This window comes from Macrosteles quadrilineatus, unplaced genomic scaffold, assembly GCF_028750875.1.
Source record: "Macrosteles quadrilineatus isolate MER2022 unplaced genomic scaffold, UCM_ALF_1.0 Scaffold_2__2_contigs__length_208266976, whole genome shotgun sequence".
Taxonomy (NCBI): Eukaryota; Metazoa; Arthropoda; class Insecta; order Hemiptera; family Cicadellidae; genus Macrosteles; species Macrosteles quadrilineatus.
The window spans coordinates 159,939,491-159,961,844 of NW_026542595.1; the positions used below are offsets into that span (position 1 = coordinate 159,939,491).

The following is a 22,354-nucleotide window of genomic DNA, read 5'->3' on the forward strand; positions in this document are numbered from 1 at the left end:
AATATTTATTTATTTTGTTTGTAGAATCTAATTCAAAGTGGAATGAAATGTTTATATGAGACATGGCAGAGAGGTGTTTGGACTTAATACCAATAGTCAATGATAATACTGAAATAGATATTACTTGGGGGACTACTGTATGGAAAGGAGGGCAGCTCTATTTTGCGAGAGTTAAGTGCTTATAGCTAAAAAAAAGACATCAAGTAAAACAAAAGGCACATAAAAATAAACATTTATTTCTATATAAAAACAAACACTTAAAGTAATATCGAGTGCCTTTTTATTTCTGTGGGATCAATTACATCATAGCCTGATATAAATGTATGTCCTTTTGTACATGTGATTTGTACTCATAGTTTATTATAAAAATATAAAACATAAAGTTAGATCAAGCAGAAAGCAGACCTACGTATGAGCTACGCATAGCTTTTGACACTAATTTCTTGGGGTGATTTGCTCAATGATTTCCTTTTGAGATTAACATCGGCACTTGTCCCTCCATATGGTGTTGTCCACGAATCTCATTCTTTGACGGAGAAGAGGATCTTGCAGGATCACGCAGCTCTATGTAGAAGCTGTAGACTACCCAAGTCAAATACAGATGGGTGACTGAAAAAAATATAGACACATTCAACATTCAAGTTTGATTACTGTTTTGTTAGTGAACTCCTTTGAACTCTATGGGTTAGTGAATGATTTTATTGTAACTATTTAATCATGTTTAACCCTCATTTTGTCAATATACAGTTCTAAATTATTTTCACTGGACACCCACATAGTAAGGAATAAGGATAGTAAAAAGTAGGAAAATGCTTGATATGAGATGCAAATCACAATAGTTAATCCATTAGATTAAACCATTATAAGGTATACCTTGACATCAACGTTGTATTGAACTGTACCGTTTATCATGGTAGTGGTTCACAACATTCCTACACTCATCTCCATTCATACTTGGCTTAAAATACCTACACTTTGTATGGTCGCCATTTCATAGAACAGTGTATCAACAGTAACAGTATCAACATGTTCCACCTATTCATGTATTGTTGTTACTTTTTATATGTATATAAAATGTCATTTAGGTTATGTTATTTCTTACCAGTTGTTAACTAACATCCTACTGTGATTGGTCTGGAAGCGACAACTACTGGGAAATCAGCTGATTAGCGAGCGTGAATGATCTGTTGCCGCTCTAGAGCGGCAAAGAGCTCTTTTGTATGTTTACAGGTATGGCAATGTGATAATTTCCATGCAGTGTGGTAGGAAACATTCATTATGTAGCCCCTGAACTATTTAGTTAGACTATTAAGGTAAATACCTTCACATAACAGTTTAACATCGTAGTAGTTACCGTAACACCATGTTTTGCCTATTTAGGTCAGTGTCCTCACCGATTAATATTAAGCTACTTTTAACATTTAACCCTTTTGATGCTGGAATTTTATTTAATTTTCCGATGAAATGCCAGTTATTTACTTATTTTGTACGAAAAGTGCTAGGCTTGACACAGGGGCAAAGTCTAGTGTGTGAGGAAAAAATTTGGTAAAAATAACATTTTTCATCTAAAAAATGCTGAATGTGCGGCACGATATATCTTCGCTTGGCACTATTTGATGAAACACGAACAACGATATTTCGTCCCAAAGTACATTTTGGGAAAAAGATTCACAACGATATATCGTTGCATAGCACTGATAGGGTAAATTTTTTTTTCATTTGTGTATGTCTCATGAGTGTATTTGTTTGAATAACAATAATTAATCTTTGTTTAGATGAAACATTCTTAGAAATAAAATCACTTGACAATTTTTCTGTATGTTATTACAACAAAAAAGTACATATTTATCAAAGTACAATTAATTATTAACCAACTTTATTCAACACAACATTAAAAACAAAGCAAACAAGTAAACATTACAACCAGCTGGTAATCATTATATAAACAGGCATTAGCTAAAGGTAGACAATAGGGATGACTTTCTTTAATACTTTAATACTTTAATACTTTCTTATGAAATGGCGACCATACAATGTAGGTATTTTAAGCCAAGTATGAATGGATATGAGTGTAGGATGAGTGGCGCGATCTTGTAGTCTTGTTAGTGACTAAGGCCGACATTCCTTAGACACAGCTGTTAATTAATAGCCCAAACAGCTAATGGCAACTAAGGGACCTACAGTTTATAGTGGAATCCGAACCACATTTTTTCCTTGGTATATACGAATTGGTCTAATTATCAGGATAGTACTGCGGATAGTCGTAATACTCACTAGTGCAGACGTTAATCCACACCAGGGAGTATCCCATCCACAGTGCATACCTATAAATATCCACACATGTATTGTTATATGGTATTGTTATAAGGATGACAAAGAAGAGCAAGAAATGAATCCTTATATTTGAGATTCCGATAATGAGAAGTTAGATGACAGGATCGACGAAGACTCCCAACCATCTTCTCAGACAAGATGAAAGACATAATAGTAAGACCATGTACATCTGTCCCATTATCATCTTTCTCATTGTAATGTCTTATTATTTGTTAGAATTGATAATTTTGGAGTGTCCAGGGATGAGGTCTTACAAATGGGAGGTTGGGACGAATCCTAGAATTTCTGGAACACCATACAACAATATTCGACTTAAAATTACATAGAGGGTGATGCTCTCTTCACCCCTTCTTGGATAAACCTCTAGACCATGAAATAAACCACTATCTTATAATTATTAATCCATTTAAATGGCAGAATCAATGGTTTTTACCCAATTTAGTAAAATTATCCAATTTTAACAACCGATTAACCAAACTTTTTAACCATGTTGGTGAAAATAGCCCTTTTGAAAAGTTAAAGCAGCCAAACTTTGACATATTTAACAGCAATTGACGCATAACCTAATGGACTTAGAGAAACATCTGCTTAACAATTTCTGTAGGTTTTGTCATTTAAGGTAACACAGTAGGCCTACTCAAATATTAATTTTTTTAAATTTTTTTTTATTATTTAGTTTTGTAGAACAGACTTTTTTGAACACGTAGATAATAAAAATTAAGGAAGAAAATAATTATTTTTAAAATTTTCAGCTACTTTTATAAACTATTGCAGCCTAATTTGTCCAAGGTCCTACTACTAATCAAGACGCAGAGGGTACGCCGTCAAATATTAAATTTTTTTAAACATTTTTTATTATTTAGTTTTGTAGAACACGTAATACCAAATATTATGGAAGAAAAAATTATTTTAAGCTATACAGCGACTTTTATACACTCTTACTTTAGCATGCCCAAGGGTCCTACTACTACCCGTGACAGGGGGTACTTTTGTCGTTTTCCGAAAGTCAAGTGGTTTTTAGTCAGGTACACTTTTCTTTCTCAATTATAATCCAATTTCAATAAAAATTGGTGTGTGTGTTCCTCATATGATAAGGAACAATAATACGAATCAGTTTTCATGACAACCAAAAACCTTTGAAATAAAAAAAATATTTTATGTTAAAAAATTACAAAATATTTTATAAAGTTTTTAAAATCATACAAAAAATTTAATTTTGCTGAAAAACTTTTTTTGCTTCATATTATTGTGGGTAATAATGTATTAAACTTAGTACAAAAATTTCAAGTTGATAGGTTAATATTTGTAAAAGTTATGTGTACCTAAAAACTGTAATTTTAACATGGGCGGAATAGGGAGTACTGTGTCACCTTAAGAGTTATGAGTGAAAAACTGAAAAAGTACAAAATTTTCATAGTTTTGGGACTCCCAAAACTTAAGCAGACATCAGAATCCGTCGCAAACTCACATGACTCTTATTTGGGACCCCCAAAAGGTGTTAAAATACGGTACTTTCCTGTTAAAGGGAACATTCATTATTATCGATGATTTTTTTCTCGATATATCGATGTTTTGGTTTTCCGATCCATTACAAATTGACAACAAGAAATGAAACTGTTCTAAGCTAACCTAACATAACCAACCATACTTGGTGTACCATTTAAACATAACCGTTTGGGTTGAATATAAAAGGCAAGTTTTAAACGCGGAATTTTTAAATGTTACAGCAAGTTTGGTTAGTTATGTTAGGTTATTTATTTTAGAACAGTTTCATTTCATTAATGTTTGTTGATACTGAACAATATTTTTCGTCATTGTCAGCTGATATGTTTCAATTTGTTAATATCGATATATCGAGAAAAAAATCATCGATAATAATGAATGTTCCCTTTAACAGCAAAGTACCTAAAATACTTTCCAGCTTTAGATGATTTTTTGGGGAGCATATGTCTAATTTTTCTGGGCTATATAGCTCATGTTTCCATTAATTTCAATTTTAGTATAACCAACTGTTTCAAATTATAGTGTCAATTTCAATGTATTCATCTGTTCAAAATGTAAACAGACATTTTCTCCCTAAGAAAAACATGGCATCTTTGAAGGCCACTGGGGCAGAGCCCTGATGGAATTTCACAGATTTTTTTGTTTTGTGGCAAATCTACAGGCCACGATCTATCCAATGATACCTTAAACACGGTCATCAGATGCGCTGCAGCTTAAAAACACTTATCACAACATTCATGTTAGCCTATTAAATATTTCTATACTTACTCATGATGGCTATCATGTAGAGTAGGAAATAGAGACTTTGAGATCTGAATAAGCCAAGGAACATTAACACGATGGCTATCGCACTAATGACCAAGTAGAACATGATGTAGCCGGACTTATTCTGTAACATGTAATAATTGAATAAGTTTACTTAGTGTTTTACTAAAGACACACTATAGCATAAACTAGCTGTGTGCCCGTTCTACGCACGGGGATCTTATCGTAGTCAGTTAAAACCTTCTTATATTATAAGCACAGCAGTTGGTTTGCATACTTTCAGATAGATATAAGATGACTCGAAATTCTGTCGAAATGCTAAATGAATCGGCTTGCTATATGAAATGAAGTACTATAGACGATTTAGAATGGTACCTAATTTATAATAAAAATTACCAAAATAGGCCAAGAACCATTGATACATAAACAACGTTTAAAGCGTTTGAACAATTCATGATGGTTTGCTGAATAAATGCTTCACTAAAATGCGTTATCGTTTTCTTAGCATAAACTAACATTTTGGAATCCAGACAGAAAAAGCAAAACTTATACAGTTAAGACATCAATTAAATTGAATACACCTGTAATATATAAGGTGCAACACCAACGATAGCTAATTTGTAAATTACAGTGATATGTTGGTACGTAAAAATGATTCTTGCTGCTACCAACGGTTCAAAGGAAAAGAACCAGTACCAAAAACCAACGTTTACAGTTAAAAACTATAGTACATCCGACCAATTATATGCGTTAATCAAGGTTATTGATCTCTTGGTTTTGGATTTTCTCGTAAAAAGTTATCGGCAATCAAAGTTATTTCCCATTAATTGCTTTATTTGTAAACAACTCTTAATGTAAACTTATCGGTAACAGTTTGAAAAGAAAACATTAGAAGGAAATGTGACAAAAATCACACAACGTTGGGTTTTTGGACGTTTGTAATTTTATTTCTTAAGTAGGTAGGCCGTGTATTATAGGGAAAAGTACCAGTATCAAGGATCGTCGTCAAAAAGGTTTTGTTATAAATAATTGGGTAGGCGTACGTACCCAAGAGATGGGCTATGGGCCTATTGGCTGCATGGTCCAGCGATTGCATCACACGGTGAGTAGGAACTATTGACTATATGGTAGGGACAGAAAGTGACACAGTGGAAAATCGAGTTTAGCATCATCCGTAAACCTCTGTTACAATCACCCACTGCAGTTGTGATTTTTTACTTTACACTTTACACAACAGCCATTGAAGCGCCGTCAATGAGTGGAACCTTGTTTCTAAGCTATTGGCGACAATCACTAATAAATTTAAGTTTCCCAGCCGTACACAAAACTGATTCAATGTCTACTTTCTGGTTATCAAAACTCAAGAATAATTTTATACACAAAGAATCTCTGGTTCCTGACCTGGATGATGCCTAGTTATTTAATTTAATTTACGGTTACACTATATTATTCCACTTGCGATTAATTAAATCCTTTATGTAAGAAAAACGTTTTTAATCTCATTTGGATGGGATTTGCCTTTGAAACGTGATCGGAAATGGTTGCGGTATTTGTAAACAACATTTTGTAAACATATAGTGACAGCTAGAAAAAATAATCTTGATCGGAACAGCTGTTTGTTATTTCATAGATGATTATGTGATAAAAAATGACGAAAACTTGACAAAAATCGCACAAAACTGCATTTTTGAACGTCCGTAATTTTATTTACAAAGTAGTGAGGCCATATTTTAATGGCTAAAGACACTCTCGCCAATCCAGTGAATACATTAAAATGACTTGGATCTTGATAGGTACTCTCGTCTTCCTGGAGAAGATTGCGTAAAATGCCAACTTGAGTGAAGTTACAGACATACAGAAAGACAGACAGAAATTTGGATGAGACTTGTTTCGGCTTCTTTAACGTATAAAATGTAAAAATAACCTAAAAATTTATGATTCTGAGCAATGTACAGACAAAACTCTAATTTTATTTATACAGATAAATGTATGGATTTTTTATAATAATAAACAGTATCGTATCAGCAAATCGATGCATACTTGGACCACCAGGAGGTGTCGTATGCAGCTCTGTACACATCCACACACGCACACATACATCACTTTGAAAACTGTTTTTTTTTCGATTTAGGAGCACCCAAAAAAAAAAACTTCCAGCCAAAATTCAAACTCAAAATTTTGAGAAAAAACAATAGCTACTCTTCCCATACTACAGAGAAAGTAAAATGAAAATATGCGACAATTGTGCTTGTTTTCTTGACATTCATTGGAGGATATTTGGGTTAGCAGCTTTACAGAGAAGTACAGAGGAAACATCCAATGGTACACGTATGTTGTGTCTAGCACAAAGTTAAACACCTCGCCCTCATGTACTAACATGCCAATTTTGGAGGAAGACCATGTGGCTAGTGCAATAGGAATTTCCGCACAATGCTCGCCACTCAGGCTCTTCATCACTCCTCAAAAGCATATTTCCGGCACAAACCACACGGTCGTCCCATAGGCAAGTTTCCTTTATACCTTTACTTCTCTCTGTTAGATGATACGTGACTCTGGGATTGTTTGTAATGTAGGCATATAATAATAATAGTAATTAGTAATGAACAATATAATTGTGTGTATTTCGTGTTTGTATCATGAGTAAACTTTGTACTGTATAATCTAAATTTCAATGAAAAAGTGGATGAATATTTATAGTCCACAAAATTACTACAGTACCCTATTGGTGTGTTTATTGGAATTCTTATAGGATTAATATTGACTTATGTGTTCCAAATAGTTCATAAATATTTTTGTTTTGTTATTTGGTTTCACTATGAATCTGGTGCACTAAAACAATTTGCCAACGTTCAGAACCCTAATCCCAGAACCTTCAATTCCAAAAGAAAAATAATGAAATGCTGTGAAAAAACATTTTAGAAAATACATACCTTGTAGACCCCATAGAGCATTGTAGTTGTGGTCAATGTCTCTATCAAGAAGATGACCACATACAAGAAGATCAAAACGTTGAACATAACTGCAAGTACAATACTCTTTGAAAACTGGTTTTATTGATTTGATAAAGAAAACCAGGATCGTTCAGAAAGTAAGGAACATTTCCGTCTGACACCAATTGGCGAACACTGATCACACACTTTCTAGTACATGTTTTTACCAACTCAATGGCTATCCAGCCATTACTAGAATATTGTCATTTTGCTGCCCGTTTGGTGCAAAATTAAAGTTTAAAGTGTGCTGCAACTGAACATGCCACCAGTTGTGAGGTGTGGTCTGTAATAAGGATTTTGTTTGCCACACACTTAAAACCAACAGTGATTTATCATCAAGGTTGTGAATTGTAGGGAAACTATGTAATAAATAAAAGGTCTCTGTTTCAAAATTATAAAACAAAAGTTATACAGATTTTTATATTGTTTTAAAAAAATCTAGCAAATTTAGTTATGTAAGAAGCATAATTGGTTTATTTTAATTTTTCGACTTTTTCGTAGTGGAAACATTGTTTCTTTTTTCATTTCTGTCACTAAAGTTGGTATCATTAATTCATTCTGTATCTCATGGCAGGCAAATCTCGTATACATTATAAGTACAAAATATTATTTTCCATCATAATCTAGAAGTTAAATCTGTAATTAAAATTTGCATTAAAAATACTATTGGACATAGATCTGGAGAAATACTTACTTACTTACTTGAATACTTGAATACTTGTAGTTTCCGTCCGTAGTCCAGGGCAGGAATTGGACAGGTCAATAGGTATACAGTAATAGGCTAATAATAAAAAATAACTTATAATAAAATCACATCCTAGGCCAAAGTGCTCTGTTTTTTAAATTTAGAAAATCTTCCACATCATAAAAACCATTTTTTGTCAGGAAAGACTTGGTTTCTGTTTTGAATTTTGAGAGTTTTTGAATGTTTTGAAGTTGTTTTGGCAGTGCTTGGAAAAGTTTTAAACCGGAATAGTGAGGTTTTTGTTCAAACAATTTTAGTCTGTGTTGTTGAGCATGAGTTCCTTTGTTTCTAGTGTTGTATTTGTGATCTATGAAATGAGGTTGAATGTGTTGTGATTTTATGTATACTACTGCTTCGTAGATGAATATGCATGGGACAGTTAAGAGTCCAAGCTGGATGAATGCATCTCTGCAGCTGGCATCTGGTGGCATGCCTAGGATGGTTCTTATTGCTTTTTTTTGCCAGACAAAAACTGTTTCCAAATTCTTTTTGGTGGAAGAACCCCACAAAATGATGGAATTTGAAATGTACTGCTCGAACAGTCCGTGATAGACGAGCCTGGACAGATCATCGCTGCCGTATGACCTCATCCTACGTAGGATGAATAGTCCTCGAGCAAGCGATCTCTCTAATCCATAAATGTGCTCGCCCCATCCGAGTCTATCATCCAGCCTCACCCCTAAGAAGTCAGCCGTTTTTGATTGTTCAATTTGGTTCTCTCCTATAAATAGGTTCGGAGTCCTATTATTTTTGGAATTTTGCTTTTGTGCTGTTTGAAAACACAAATAGTTCGTTTTCTGAGAATTTAAACTGAGTTTGTTTGCTTCAAAAAATTTTGAAAGATCTGAAATTTTTTCATTTGCTTCGCCCTCCAGAGTCTCAACATCCTTACCCTTCATGACCAATGTTGTATCATCGGCAAAGAGGTAGACATCAGACTCTGGAATCGCGTTGGTGATGTCATTAATGTAAACCAAGAATAGGAGAGGCCCCAATACGGATCCTTGCGGAACTCCGCTTGTGATTTTTTGAGGAGTCGACATGACATTTTTAATTTTGTGATTTGATTTTCCTCTAATTTCAGTAATTTGGTGTCGGTTTGTCATGTACGACTCAATCCATTTGAAAACAATTCCGGAGATGCCAATTGAAGCCAATTTTTCCAAAAGAATGATATGATCGACACAGTCGAATGCTTTTGACAAGTCGGCGAAGCAACCCACCACTGTCTCCCCAGCCTCAACCGCATCGATACAATCTCCCCAGAATCATAGAATAGAATAGAATAGAAATAATAGTCACTGTTTGTTTACCTCAAATTCTTAAATGTGGTTAATTAGTTACAAGAATAATTATAACTTGCAAAAAGCACATGATGTATGAAAAGAATGGTAATTGAAATTTATGTTTAGAATGGTTATATTAGTTATATTTATACATTTGTATTTTTTACAAAGGAGTTCCTGTCATAGAATAGACTTCTACAAAAGAGTATCGTCATAAAGTAAGATTATTTCAATTTTATAGTTTAGGGCTGGGACACAGAGATGTAACTAAATGAAAAGTATATACCTATTGTCATTTTGTTTTTTGATCAATAAAGTAACAGTGGTGTAAATGGAAATTAAATGGCTTCTATTTAATCTAGGCTAAATCCTACTCAAGTTATACAGTTCTGTGCTATAAATTATTACATTTATACTTGTTTATTCGACCTTATGAGTATAAAGTTTACATCCAAAAGTCAGTTTCTGCATGACAACGCCTGACCTAACTCATCAATTCACTCACACAATCTCCTTCAATCATTCAAATGGGAGATTTTCCCTCATTCACCCACCCTACAGGCCAGAACTAGCTCTAAGTGACTCGTTATCTGCACAAAAATGAAGCCTTGGTTAGCAGCTTAGCTCTGTGATAGCTACAAGGACTTCCAATTGCAACTCACCGGGTTGCTGAGCTTGCTGTGGAAATCTACAATAAAGGAATTTAAAAGTTTCTCCTCCACTTTGATAAAATGTACATAGTACAAATTTAATCTTGTACAAACTTGTTATTTTATTCCAAAACGTTTATTACTTCCTGAACAGTCCTCTAACACAAACAACCCTCTATTCAGGGGGATCATCTAATTTGAGAGCAGAAACAACACAGAATGAAGCTTGAATATAGTATTGCTGTAGTCATGGTAAGACGTAGGTTTAAGACTCGTGGTGCCCCCCCCTCGGGCATGCATACATATATAATTTTTACTGCATGTAGTACAGTACTGTAGTGCATACACATTGCGTAAAATAATTTGTCACACTAACTTTGGACAAAGAAATGGTATAAAACTGCCATTTAGGAGACTTAATTTGCACAAAATTTTCAGAGGGGTACTCCGAAACTCCCCATACCCCCTGTTTCACCCCCCCTTAGGACTGTTCTAGATCCGTCACTGGGTCAAAGGAAATTCAATATTTTATGGGCTCACAGAATTATTTTTGTTTAAAGAGGTTGGCATTTGCATTTGCTTTACTGAACATTGGCTTCTACTTTAAAGTTGCATGTCCACACAAGCCACAAAAAGGCATGTGTGGAGCGGATGTAGTAACACTTCGGCCCAGTAACATTTCGGCCAAACTCAAATTTCCTAGAAAAACAGTATCACTTCGTCCCACTCGCTTTTACAGATGATTAAATAAGCTAATGGAGTAACATTTCGGCCCAATGAAAAATTGACAAGGGTTGAGGAACGCAGTTCAGGTAGTAAGAGGTACATGACCTGTATACTTTGCAACCACCCTCTGGTGGAATGTCGCCCAACCGTCACCCCTTGCATCCTCGGACCTCACATGACGGAGAATCGGTGGAATCTTACCTAACCTAACCTAACCTGTCAAATATTTTGTTGGGACGAAGTGTTACTAGTGGGCAGGTAGAGAGTTGGACCGTAGGCCACATCTGAGGGTTTCGGGCCGAAATGTTACTGGGCCGAAGTGTTACTTGGGCCGAAGTGTTACGACACGGTGGAGCGTATACAGCCAAGCATGGGTGACTCAGCAGAGTACAAGGGTGAACTATACTGATCAAAAGTATAGTGGCAATGACCAGGATTCGGATCCGCGACATCGCTGCCTTGGGCCCGATGTCCATGGGGCTACGGATTCACCAAAATCTAAGACAACCTTACCTGCCAGCTGTTTTTTCACATGTTGGCCAATTGCTGCAGGATCATTGGTATCTAATTTGTTTCCAACCACCTTCCTCAAAACATATTCAAGGTTAAATTCATGATCTTCATCATCAATGTCAACATTCTGGGTTTCGGTTTTGTTAAGCAATTTTATGATTTTTTCTCCCAGTTCTTCGTCACTTGTGTTAGATATTGAGTTTGAAGCCCACGTCAGTATAAATATGTATACTATTAGTCCTATAATACCTAAAACCTGGAAAAACAGAATGCCATATAATAACATTTATTATATAGTTGACTTAGCAGTTACCAGGAGCACGTTGATGGGCTAACAACTATTATTTTAAATGATAATTTGTTCTTTACGATAAATACAGGGTAGGGCAGTAAAATGGCACGATTTTTAAAAATCACAAATAATTTATTTAGAAAAAAAAGGATAGTTGTTTTAACATAAATCCTAAGTGCAGGAGTGGAAATTAATGTTTAACCTTTAAAATAATCATATTTTTTAATACAGTGTAGGTAAAATAATGACGTACTTGGTTTTGCACACATTGTTGAATTATGAATTGAAATCAGCCCATGCAGTTTTTTAGCGTTTGCATAACGTTTGCAATCGTTTTATAGCGCTTTGTCATGCTAGCAGTGGCTTTAAAGTTATTCACCCAAAAAAGGATAACTTTCCTTGATGGCACAGGAGCCCGCACCGATAGACTGATCTCACAACGGAAAGTGCGCTGAGCACAAACCATAATATCCACCTTTTTGTAATATGCCTTTACAGTAAACGCATGTTGTGCACTCGTCCAACGCTCCATGGGTACTGAAATTTCCACTTGTCTAGACACCTATGGCCATTTCCCCTGTACCCTACTCTAATATCCCCCTATTTCCTTGTCAGCATCTATCGGAATCGTGCCGTTTCACTGCCTCATATCACCCTGTAATAAAAATGTATCCTAAATACAAAACTAGAATATTTAATTTACTAAATTGCCAGTGGAAAACAAATTTTTTTTCATCGGGTGTATCTGGGGGGTTTTCTAATAAGTTTTTAGGGGTACCTACCACCACGTGAGCACGCAACATGAAGCTGTCCGTGTAAAAAGCATGCATTTTCAAAATTTAAACCGGCGATAGTCAGGGATTGACCTTGTGCCGTACATAAACATCTTGTAAGTCAGCAGTAATTATAAGTACAAATATATATTTCAAATGTTATTAGATGTAATTTTATGATCAAGAAGTTATTTAGATATAAACATACCAATGTTGCCCATCCGATGATTTTGCAACCAGTTTTGTTGGAGCAACCGCAAAATGCTGTTTTTAGCGGTGGAATCAGTGCCATATTGTGTCTGAAAAATATAGTCTTTTTAATACTTTTTTAATACTTAGTCAGTATTGTATAAAATTGATAAGGCACAATGAACCTTACTTCATTTCATACAGAGCTGCTGCAGAGTGCATACCAGTATCTATTTTGGAAATAACTTGTCAGGTAAATATTTCAGTGACGATTTACAGAATAAATCTATATAATTAAATTAAAGTTTTGTCTGTACATTGCGTAGAATCATGCAGTTTTTGGTTATTTTTACGTATCATAGCCTAAAAAAGCCGAAAGCTTATCCAAATTTCTGTCCGTCTGTCTGTCTTTGTGTCTGTAACATTAAATTGCACGCGGCCTACTCCAAGACCTCAGTAGAGTACCTATCAATATTTAAATCATTTTAATGTATTCACCGGATAGGAGAGAGTGTCTTAATAGCTATTTACATTACAAGTGTAGTAAGAGCGTTTTTACATCACGCAGGTGAAAGTTGTGCAACGAGCGAAGCGAGTTGCATACCGTAATTTACCTAAGTGATGTAAACACGCTCTTGCGTAACGTGTAACGTACAAGATTTTACCTGACCCGACAATATACAGGAGGTTACAAACAATATTTTTCATTACCCATTTCACTCATCTTATAACAGTAAGGTTCATTTACAAACAAAAGCTAGGTTAGGAAAATTCTCCAAAACATAACAATAACAATAAAATTCAAGCACACAGCTGATTTCTAGCGTTAAACGTCGTTGGCTCCATAGAGTTATATTTTTTAAGTTATCCACTCAATGTTATTTAAATGGGTTTCATTACATCACCGAGTGAGTTTTTTGATACTTTACATCACTCGAGAAGTAAGGAAGTTGTATACATCACGCTTAGGATAGGGAAGTTTAACATGGCGGGTTAGGTAAAGCCATTAAAATATGGCCTCACTACTTTCTAAATAAAATAACGGACGTTCCAAAACCCAATTTTGTGCAATTTTTGTCAGTTTTCTCCATATACAGGGTTAGGCAAAATTCTGGAACCCCCCAGTTAACTTTTTAACAAGTTGCAGTAGGAAAAACAAACTCGGCATATATTTACAACATAAGATATTGCACTTTTTCATCAAAGTTACAACTTTGCCCCAGCCCCCAAAATGGGATATTTTGGGGGTAGCCCCAAATTTTCAAATGTAAACACATATCACGTGACCCCTCATTTTAAAGGGTTTATCAAAAGAAATTGAATATTGAATGGCGCGAACCAGAGGTCAATATCGAACCCCTAATCAAAACGGCAGACATTTAAATTTAAGATGAGCAAGCAAAATAAAGTCTCGACACCCCCAGTTAACTTTATAATGTGTGGCAGTGTGAAAACCAAACCCGGCACATCTTTACAACATAAAAAATGCTCTTTTTCATTAAAGTTAGAACTTATACCCGGCCCCCACAATGGGGTAATTTGGGGGGCAGCCTCAAATTTTCAAATGTAAACACCTATCATGTGACCCCTCATTTTAAAGGGTTTTCTTAAGACAAATTAAATGGTGCAAACTAGAGGTCAATATCGCACCCCTAATCAAAATGGCAGTCATTTTGAAATATCCCCTAACTTTTTAACAGGTTATAGCAGGAAAACTAAAACTCGGCATACCTTTATAAAAAAAAGAATTCACCTTTTGGTCAGTATTAAAATATTAAATTGTAGCCTAAACTGGGGGCGTCCAGACCTTATCTTGCTTGCTCATCTTAAATAATTAAAATGGCTGCCTTTTTGATTAGAGGTGCAATATTGACCTCTGGTTTGCGCCATTAAATTTCTTTTGATAAACCCTTTAAAATGAGGGGTCACATGATAGGTGTTTACTTGTGAAAATTTGGGGCTGCCCCAAAATAACCCCATTTTGGGGGCTGGGGCAAAGTTGTAACTTTTATGAAAAAGTGAAATTTCTTATGTTGTAAATATTCGCCGAGTTTGGTTTTCCTACTGCAACGCGTTAAAAAGTTGACTGGGGGGTTCCAGACTTTTGCCTAACTCTGTATTTACCACATAGGCTACACCATTTGAAATACTAATCATCTGTTTGGAAAGTACTTCATCTATGAAATAACGAACAGCTGTTTAAATCAAGATTATACTTTCTAGCTGTCACTGATATATATTATGTTTACATTAAATGTTGTTTACAAATATTGCAATGCAACCATTTCCGATCACAAGCAAAAGTGAGATTAATAACGTTGTGCTTTGTGTCTTAGACCTATATTTTGAATGTGAACACGTAATAGCAGCATTTACTCCAAAATTATTGAAATAATGACAAAAAAAGATGCAAATGTTGCTTTAGGAGTCACCAAATGAATCGACGTTGCAGAATTTCTTAAACGTACAGGTGACGACACATGCAGGTTTGTTTACGGATATGACGTGGAAACTAGGTGCAATCATCCCAGTGGGTCGTTTTTGCAGCCGTGTAAATGACATTAAAAGTACATAGTTGAAAGTACTTAAGTCTATCTCAAAGATCAATTTAAGAAGTGTTTCAGGGATTGGAAGAAGCGCTGGCACAGGTGCATATTCTAACGGGAATTCTTTGTAGGGCAAATATCAATGTAGACAAATAAATAAGTAAAACTTTGTTAAAATAATTTTAAAATGAAACTTGCTAATTTTTAACACACCTTGAACACGACTGATTACATTTTTTTAGGATACAGAGATAACTACTAAAAGGGAGATTTTTTAAACCAAGGGAGAATACATTATTCTCAGAAAGGGCTGAAATAATTAATTTGAGCCGAAAATAACCCCCTCAAATAGTTACAAGCTGTGTACTGTAATTGAAACGTTTTTATGACTTCATTGGAAATGTTCAGAAGATGAATTACCTCAATGTTATTATTTTACAGTTATTGATGTTCTAATTCTGAATATGTTAAGAAATATAGAGGTATTCCTTCTTTTTAATATAAGATTTGGTTTATGTAAAGTAAAGAGCATTGTGTTCTGGTAACAGTTATCTTTTATGTTTTTGTGTCTTGTTAATTATTGTTAAAGATAATATAGTAGGTAGATTGTTGACTTTTGCTGATGTACACTGTACAGTGGCAAATGGAGAATTATCATTCTTATCACAAGAAATATGATTAGTCATGTTTGTTTATTTCCCAACAAATAAACAAAGGCAGGGGACTCCTCTTCCCTTTGTACAGCTGATTATACGTAAGCTGACACCATCGACCTCTATTTGACACTTGGGCATAGAGCTAGAGCGGGCAGTGTTGTTGGCGGGGAGAGGGTAGAGGCAAGGAAAAGACCAGATTGAAAACATTCCCGCGCTGAAGAGAACATATCGTCCTAAAACAGTCTCAGTCCAGTAGGGTTTCAGCATTGACTATATATACCTATATATTAAAAGATAGGTAAGGTATAGGTAGGTATACCCGTGACTGTAGGTATATATTAGTCAATGGTTTCAGCTAATTGGACTTAACATCACGAGAACGAACGATGCAAACATTTCCGCTGACTCACGGGGTTTACTTCCCGTGTTTCATTCATGTACTTGAGTGCCTTCCCGTGGGTCGCGACGACAGATAACGCAACACGCATTACGGCACACAATGTTTTGAACTTAGGCTATTAGCATAGATAAAAGCAAGACCCCACTACACTACAGACCGGAGTCAAGCCGCGGTGACGTCACACAAGTCGCCGAAACTCAGCGAACAGAAAACATACTAGTATGTTTTCTGTGCTCAGCGCCAGCAATACACGGGGATAAAGCGGGGTTTGGTGTCACGCTTCGATAAAACTGCCCCTGATCGTCAAAATAAACTAGTAAAATATATGTATTATAAACCTGTAGTGTAGTGGGGTCTTGATAAAAGGATAGTAGCTATCGGTCAAGTGCCATGAGTCAATTTAATTATTTATGATTAGACCATTTCATTTGGTAGAAACAAATTGTTAACAAAAACACCTAGTGGCACTGGTTGGAACTAAAAATAAAATTGTCTTCAGCATTCAGCTGATCCATAAGGATGACTAATATACTAAGGGAGTATATGTTTTATCTATGACAAAACGTAATCGGAATTTACATTTTACAAAAAAAAAAAAATAATAAACAAACATAAACTATAAGAACAAGAATGGCTCAATCTAATTGAAACTTGAGGAAACCCGTAAATAGTTATGCAAATTTAACTACATCCATGGTGAACAATACGTATGTGTTTTGTAGGCCTACACCATGTTATATTATGACGTCTTACATCATTTCTTTACTTAGAGTGTTTCAGACTTCAGTAAATAACTAAGGTACCGTACCTGACAGTTTGGGCAAAGTAGAAGCGACTTCACAAGTAGTTTAAGCCTGCGTACAGTAGTATGTTTAATCTATGGTACAGTCTACTGGCCACTGGCCACTGCTCACTTCTCACTGCTCAGCAGATAAATCAGATAATTATGTCACGTGACTCCGTGACTCATACATAATAAACTGCGCAATTGTGTGATAAATGAAGGCCGCCAAACAGAAGTTTCTTATACCATTAACTTTGGATACATTACGGCTTTTTTAGTCCAAACTCATTCTTTCCATGGGCGTGTTAGATGTAAAATTAACTATTCCAAAGAGTAAGGTCCATGTAAATTTACCCTACTTCATAACTCAGTTAACATCATTGTATTTTTGTTATCTCGTCTACAATTTGTCCATGTCCATGTATAACTTAGGTGTATTTTGATAGGTTATAATAAAAAAAATTACACTATGCATTACGAAAAGATTATAAACATTTAAATTTGATCTAAATCTAGAATTACACGACTAGCGAAAATCACATAACTTAAACAAAATTCTAATGGCTATCATTATCAATTTCAATTGCCTTTTAACTCTATGCCTTCCTTGATGGAAGGAACTGAAAAGATGAAATACAATGAATAAAATTGTCCAACTATTATTAGCAATATAGATTGATTGACAGTACTATTTCCGTTTTACAATTTTTTTGATTACCTAGAAGAAATTACTGGAGAATGGAGATTACCTCTTTTGTGGACACGCTTTTAAATGAATTTAACAAACAAGATAACGATTTTTACATTCATGGCTATTTTTACAGTTTACAATATGTGCAATTGGACTTACTCCTTACTCGAATCCCACGTGTAGCCGTCACTAAATCTATCCAACTTTGTTTGGAGCCTGCGTCTGTCTACTGTCTAGCGAGTGGTAGGTTCAAGGTTATAACTATCGGATAACACTCATTCGGTTGTTGATCGTATGGGTTTAATTCGGTTACTACAAAGACTACCGTTACAAGTCTTCATTTATTATTTACTCTCTCGGTGATACCGCGATCGTCTCCCGTAATCGCCCGGCAACACTCATCGGCACCATATCTTGCGGTCTCTGTGATACCGTGATCGTCTCTCAAGATCCTTTAAACTTCACTATCACTTCTACTGTGTTCAGGCGGTCTCGACAATAACGCAATCGTCTCGCTCCCGCAATCGCTGCATCGTTAGGTACCATATCTCGGGGGTCTCGGCCGGCGATACTGTGATCGTCTTTCGCAATTGTGACAACACTCGTCACCGATAAACGTGATTTCTTTATGAGGTTAAAAGAGAACCATTGTAACGTCAATGAATTGGAATTTGGAGGATTGGCCGTAGGATAGTTATGGATCCCTCGATCTATACCAGATTTAAATGGAATTCACTAGGTATCTTTTTCTCGTTAAAATAAAAATCTTGTAAAATTTTGGTCTCCAGGTCGTTGTAATATGAGTATACAGTAGTACATATCTCTCACCTGACCAGCCTGGACTGGTGCCATTCTTTTTTTTAGTAGGGGAAAATTAGCAGTAACATTTTTAGTTCAATAAAGTAAATTCCTAAAGATAATTGATTTATGTCACCCTGTTTTTTCAATACCTACGGCTATCTTGAGTTATAGTTAGTAACAAATTATATAACTTGTTGCTATATCTTGTTAAATTATTTTATTTTAGGAGCTCATGTAGTCGTGCTTTACGCTAGCAGACCGATAAATCAAAGGGCGATCTCAAAACGTTTACATGCCTTCCTCAACCTTCCATTCACCATTTTCAGCCAATTAATGTGCCATTCAGAATCCCCATGGGGAAACAGCATTGGTTAAGCCAATGGGTCAAGGGATGGCCACAAAATAGATACCATTTGAACACCATGAGAAAATTGTGCAATATGGTGAGGCTGGCTCGCGAGGTGGAGCACCATCTCTACAGCTTTAAGGGGGGGGGGCTCCCCCCTGGGCTTCTTGTGGTTGTTCTTTACAAGCTTATTGTTATTTTTTAGTCAGCTATGACTAATTAAGATTATAGTAATTTGTGATACAGTAATGAATAAATTCAGCTACTACAGGGGTTTTTGGTTTTAGTTCCTTTGTAGGAATTATTAAACACAGTGCTCAATTTGCGGGGAAACGCGGTGGAACAGAGTTCCGGTAGCTCTCTTTTGGGAAGATAAAAAAAAACTGACAATTATAGATACCTTACATAAATAGGTACAAATGACATTAAATAGGTAACAGTTCCGGCACCTCATTTTACAAACCGAGTAGTGAATATACAATCACAGGATAATACAGTAGCATTCAGCCACAGTAACATTAATACAGCGTATGTAAGGGTTTGTGATTTATTTCTTGGTACTAAACTAAATAATCTTTCTTTAAGTAAAAGTTAAATTTCAGCATGAGCATACTCTCTAAATACTCTTGTATGATGGATTAGCTAAAGACAGATATGTCTGATTCAAGCGTAGCTTATATGATTTCCTATAAAGATTATTATAACACAATTTTAATACTAATTCAACTGAATACAGCTTTTAAAATTATGTAAACTATAAAAAAGAGTGCATACACATTTTAAAATCTACCCTCAGATGAGAGTGAAACATTGCGTTGATGCTAGAGTGAACTCAAACATCACCAACACACTCATCAACACGCTCTATTTTCCACTATATCGAGTAATCTTCAGTGTATTCTTTGCTCAATAGTTTCCTGATGTTCTTCCCTTTGTATTGTATTTTGTAATTTGCTAGTATACTGTGGAGGGCTTGTTTTAACACATGTTACAAGTGTTTTGTTTACTTTTTCCTTGTTGTTGTTTTTTTTATAACAATTTTATTAACCGATCAGCATTACATTGCTATACAGGTTAGGTATAATATAAGAAACAAAAATAACATTATTAATTACATTAACATAGGTAGAGGCATTGACTAAGGAAATAAAAGTTTTTCCCTTGTCTGTGGTAGAGGTCAGCTATGGCTAGCCCCTCAGGCACTTATTGTCACTGTTTTAGCGGGTCGGACTGTAAAGGCGCTGTCCACCAATGAAACACAAATGAAAAAAAAATGGTTATTATAATAAAACATCTTGAGGCAATAAGGGTTATAGTCGGAGTCTCTGGATTTCAGAAGGTTGGCCTGTGTTATAAAATCCAATGCTGCTGGTTAATGGAAGTTTTGTAAATAATTTTGATGTAATTTTCTTGATGAAACCTTCTATAGGTTTTATTACCAGTTCTAAATGTATTTGACGGGTTCAAACATACCAGGGACATTTTAGAATTATCCTTAAAACTTTATTTTGAAACGTTTGCAGTTTACGAATCGAGCTTGATGAAGCAGTTCCCCATATACTGGGCAAGCGTACAACTTTAATACTTTACTTTAATACTTTTTGATGAAATGGCGACCATACAAAATAGTGGACGTAGAAGTGTTTTGTATAGAAGGGTTCCATTCTTAATAGACATACATGATTTTTTGTTGATTAAAGGAAACAATTTTGATAATCTGCCATAAGCTAAATTTAATTTTTGATTAATAAGAAATTTCAAATTTTACTTTTGGTCGAAGTATACACCTAAATATTTTATTGCTTGGTCAGGAGGGTTCCATGCAATCTGTTCATCTAGAATTTCTAAATTTGGAGGATCTAACGGTTTTCAGAGGGTAAAAATCTTTGCTTCACTCTTCTTCGGATTTATGGCTATTCTCCATTTTGTGAACCATTCCATCAAATCGTTTAAGGAAACTTGAATTACGTTCTTGAAGCTGGAATAATACACAAATTAGAAAACTGAATGTTATTGGCCACAACTTCGATGTCATGGTGTGTAGAGTAGAGTAGGGTGTCATCAGCAAACACGGCTGTTTGGAAATGGTTTGACAATGGCAAATCAGAAGTGTAAATATTATATAATAGAGGTGAAAGAATTGCGCCCTGTGGGACTCCAGCTTGAATTGGTCTGGCAGTTGATAGGGAGCCATCAATATTAACTGAAAACGTTCTATCTTCAAGGAAGCTTTCAATAATTCTCCGTAGGTAGGAGGGGACTCCGAACTTTCTTAGTTTAAACCACAAGCCATCGTGCCAAACACGGTCTAAGGCCTGGCTTACATCAAGAAACACTGCAGCAGTATGACATTTTCTTTCAAATCCTTTAATGATGTCTTCAGAAACTCTCAAAAGTTTATGTGTCGTGGAATGGTGGGAGCGGAAACCAAACTGATGAGGAGGTATCAGAGAAGCACTATCTACCTAGGAGTCTAGGCGTTGTTTAATGATTTTTTCAAACAATTTAGACAATGTGGGGAGGAGACTAATCAGACGATAACTATTTACTTGCGATGCAGGTTTTCCAGGTTTGTGGATGACAATTATGAGAGAATATTTCCACATTGTGGGAAGTATGATTTTGTGAGACAGGAATTGAACAGAGAAGCAAGGAAAGCAAGTCCTTTTCGTGGTAGATTATGTAAAATAATGTTAGGTATTCCGTCGTATCCAGGAGTTTTCTTGATATTTAGCGACTTGAAGAAGTTAGAGATTTCAGATGGAGAAGTATATTTAATTGGCCGTTCCACCGTGATAAGTGGGCAAGAATTAACTGTGGCAACATGAGCTGAAAATTCAAGGGTCTTGAAATTCATCATTCAGACGAAATGAACGCTGATAGTAATCGGCTAAAACATTAGCTTTGTCCGTTTTGCTTTCATACACCTGACCATTGTTTATTAAACTGGGTATTGGGGTGCGTTCTCTCAATATTCGTTTAGTTGCGAGCCATAAGGAGTTGTTGTCATCAGAGGACAGATTTGATACATATTTGTTATAAGATTTGTATCTGAATCGGTCTAATTCCTATTTGACTCGTCTAATAAGTTGATTATGTCTCCTGTGAAAAGAAGGAGTTCTGTTGCGTTGCCATAATCTTATGTCTATTCTTCAAATTAATAAGGGACAGGATGTATCGAGGAATCGAGGAAAACAATTTGTTAGGTTTAAACTGACAAACCGTTGCTTGTTCTCCTAAGAGACGAATGGAAGTGACAAACAAATCGATAGCCTCATCAATTTGGGTTTTATCTTTTAGTTGGCGAGGAAGGAGAAAATTTTCATGAAAGCATTCTTTAAACATTTCCCAGTCGATTACTCCT

The 22,354-nt window shown here is 35.4% G+C and overlaps 1 protein-coding gene across 5 annotated transcripts; it reads right to left on the minus strand.

Annotated features, from left to right (window-relative positions):
- Positions 1-220: 220 nt before the first annotated feature.
- Positions 221-18,303, minus strand: LOC128986701 (uncharacterized). Of its 5 annotated transcripts, XR_008490147.1 has the most exons (7): positions 18,003-18,303; positions 12,786-12,876; positions 11,513-11,768; positions 8,287-8,373; positions 7,533-7,621; positions 4,606-4,726; positions 221-609 (listed from the first exon to the last, which is right to left on the minus strand). XR_008490147.1 is itself a non-coding variant. In XM_054407190.1 (6 exons), the coding sequence occupies exons 2-6, from the start codon at positions 12,867-12,869 to the stop codon at positions 458-460; spliced, it is 702 nt and encodes a 233-aa protein (XP_054263165.1). In that variant the 5' UTR covers positions 12,870-12,876; positions 18,003-18,222; the 3' UTR covers positions 221-457. The 5 variants fall into 5 exon arrangements, 4 of the variants coding, with proteins under 4 accessions (XP_054263165.1, XP_054263169.1, XP_054263167.1 ...); XM_054407190.1 differs by lacking the exon at positions 8,287-8,373 and having other exon boundaries at positions 18,003-18,222; XM_054407194.1 differs by lacking the exons at positions 8,287-8,373; positions 18,003-18,303 and adding an exon at positions 17,902-17,989.
- Positions 18,304-22,354: the final 4,051 nt, after the last annotated feature.

Bases quoted from the DNA above. Each gene is read 5' to 3' on its own strand.
- LOC128986701 (XM_054407190.1), bottom strand. From the start codon at position 12,869: ATGGCACTGATTCCACCGCTAAAAACAGCATTTTGCGGTTGCTCCAAC. The intron at 11,769-12,785 runs GTATGTTTATAT...CTGTTTTTCCAG, and splicing joins TCATCGGATGGGCAACATTG to GTTTTAGGTATTATAGGACT. The intron at 7,622-11,512 runs GTAAGGTTGTCT...TTGTACTTGCAG, and splicing joins TGTGAAAAAACAGCTGGCAG to TTATGTTCAACGTTTTGATC.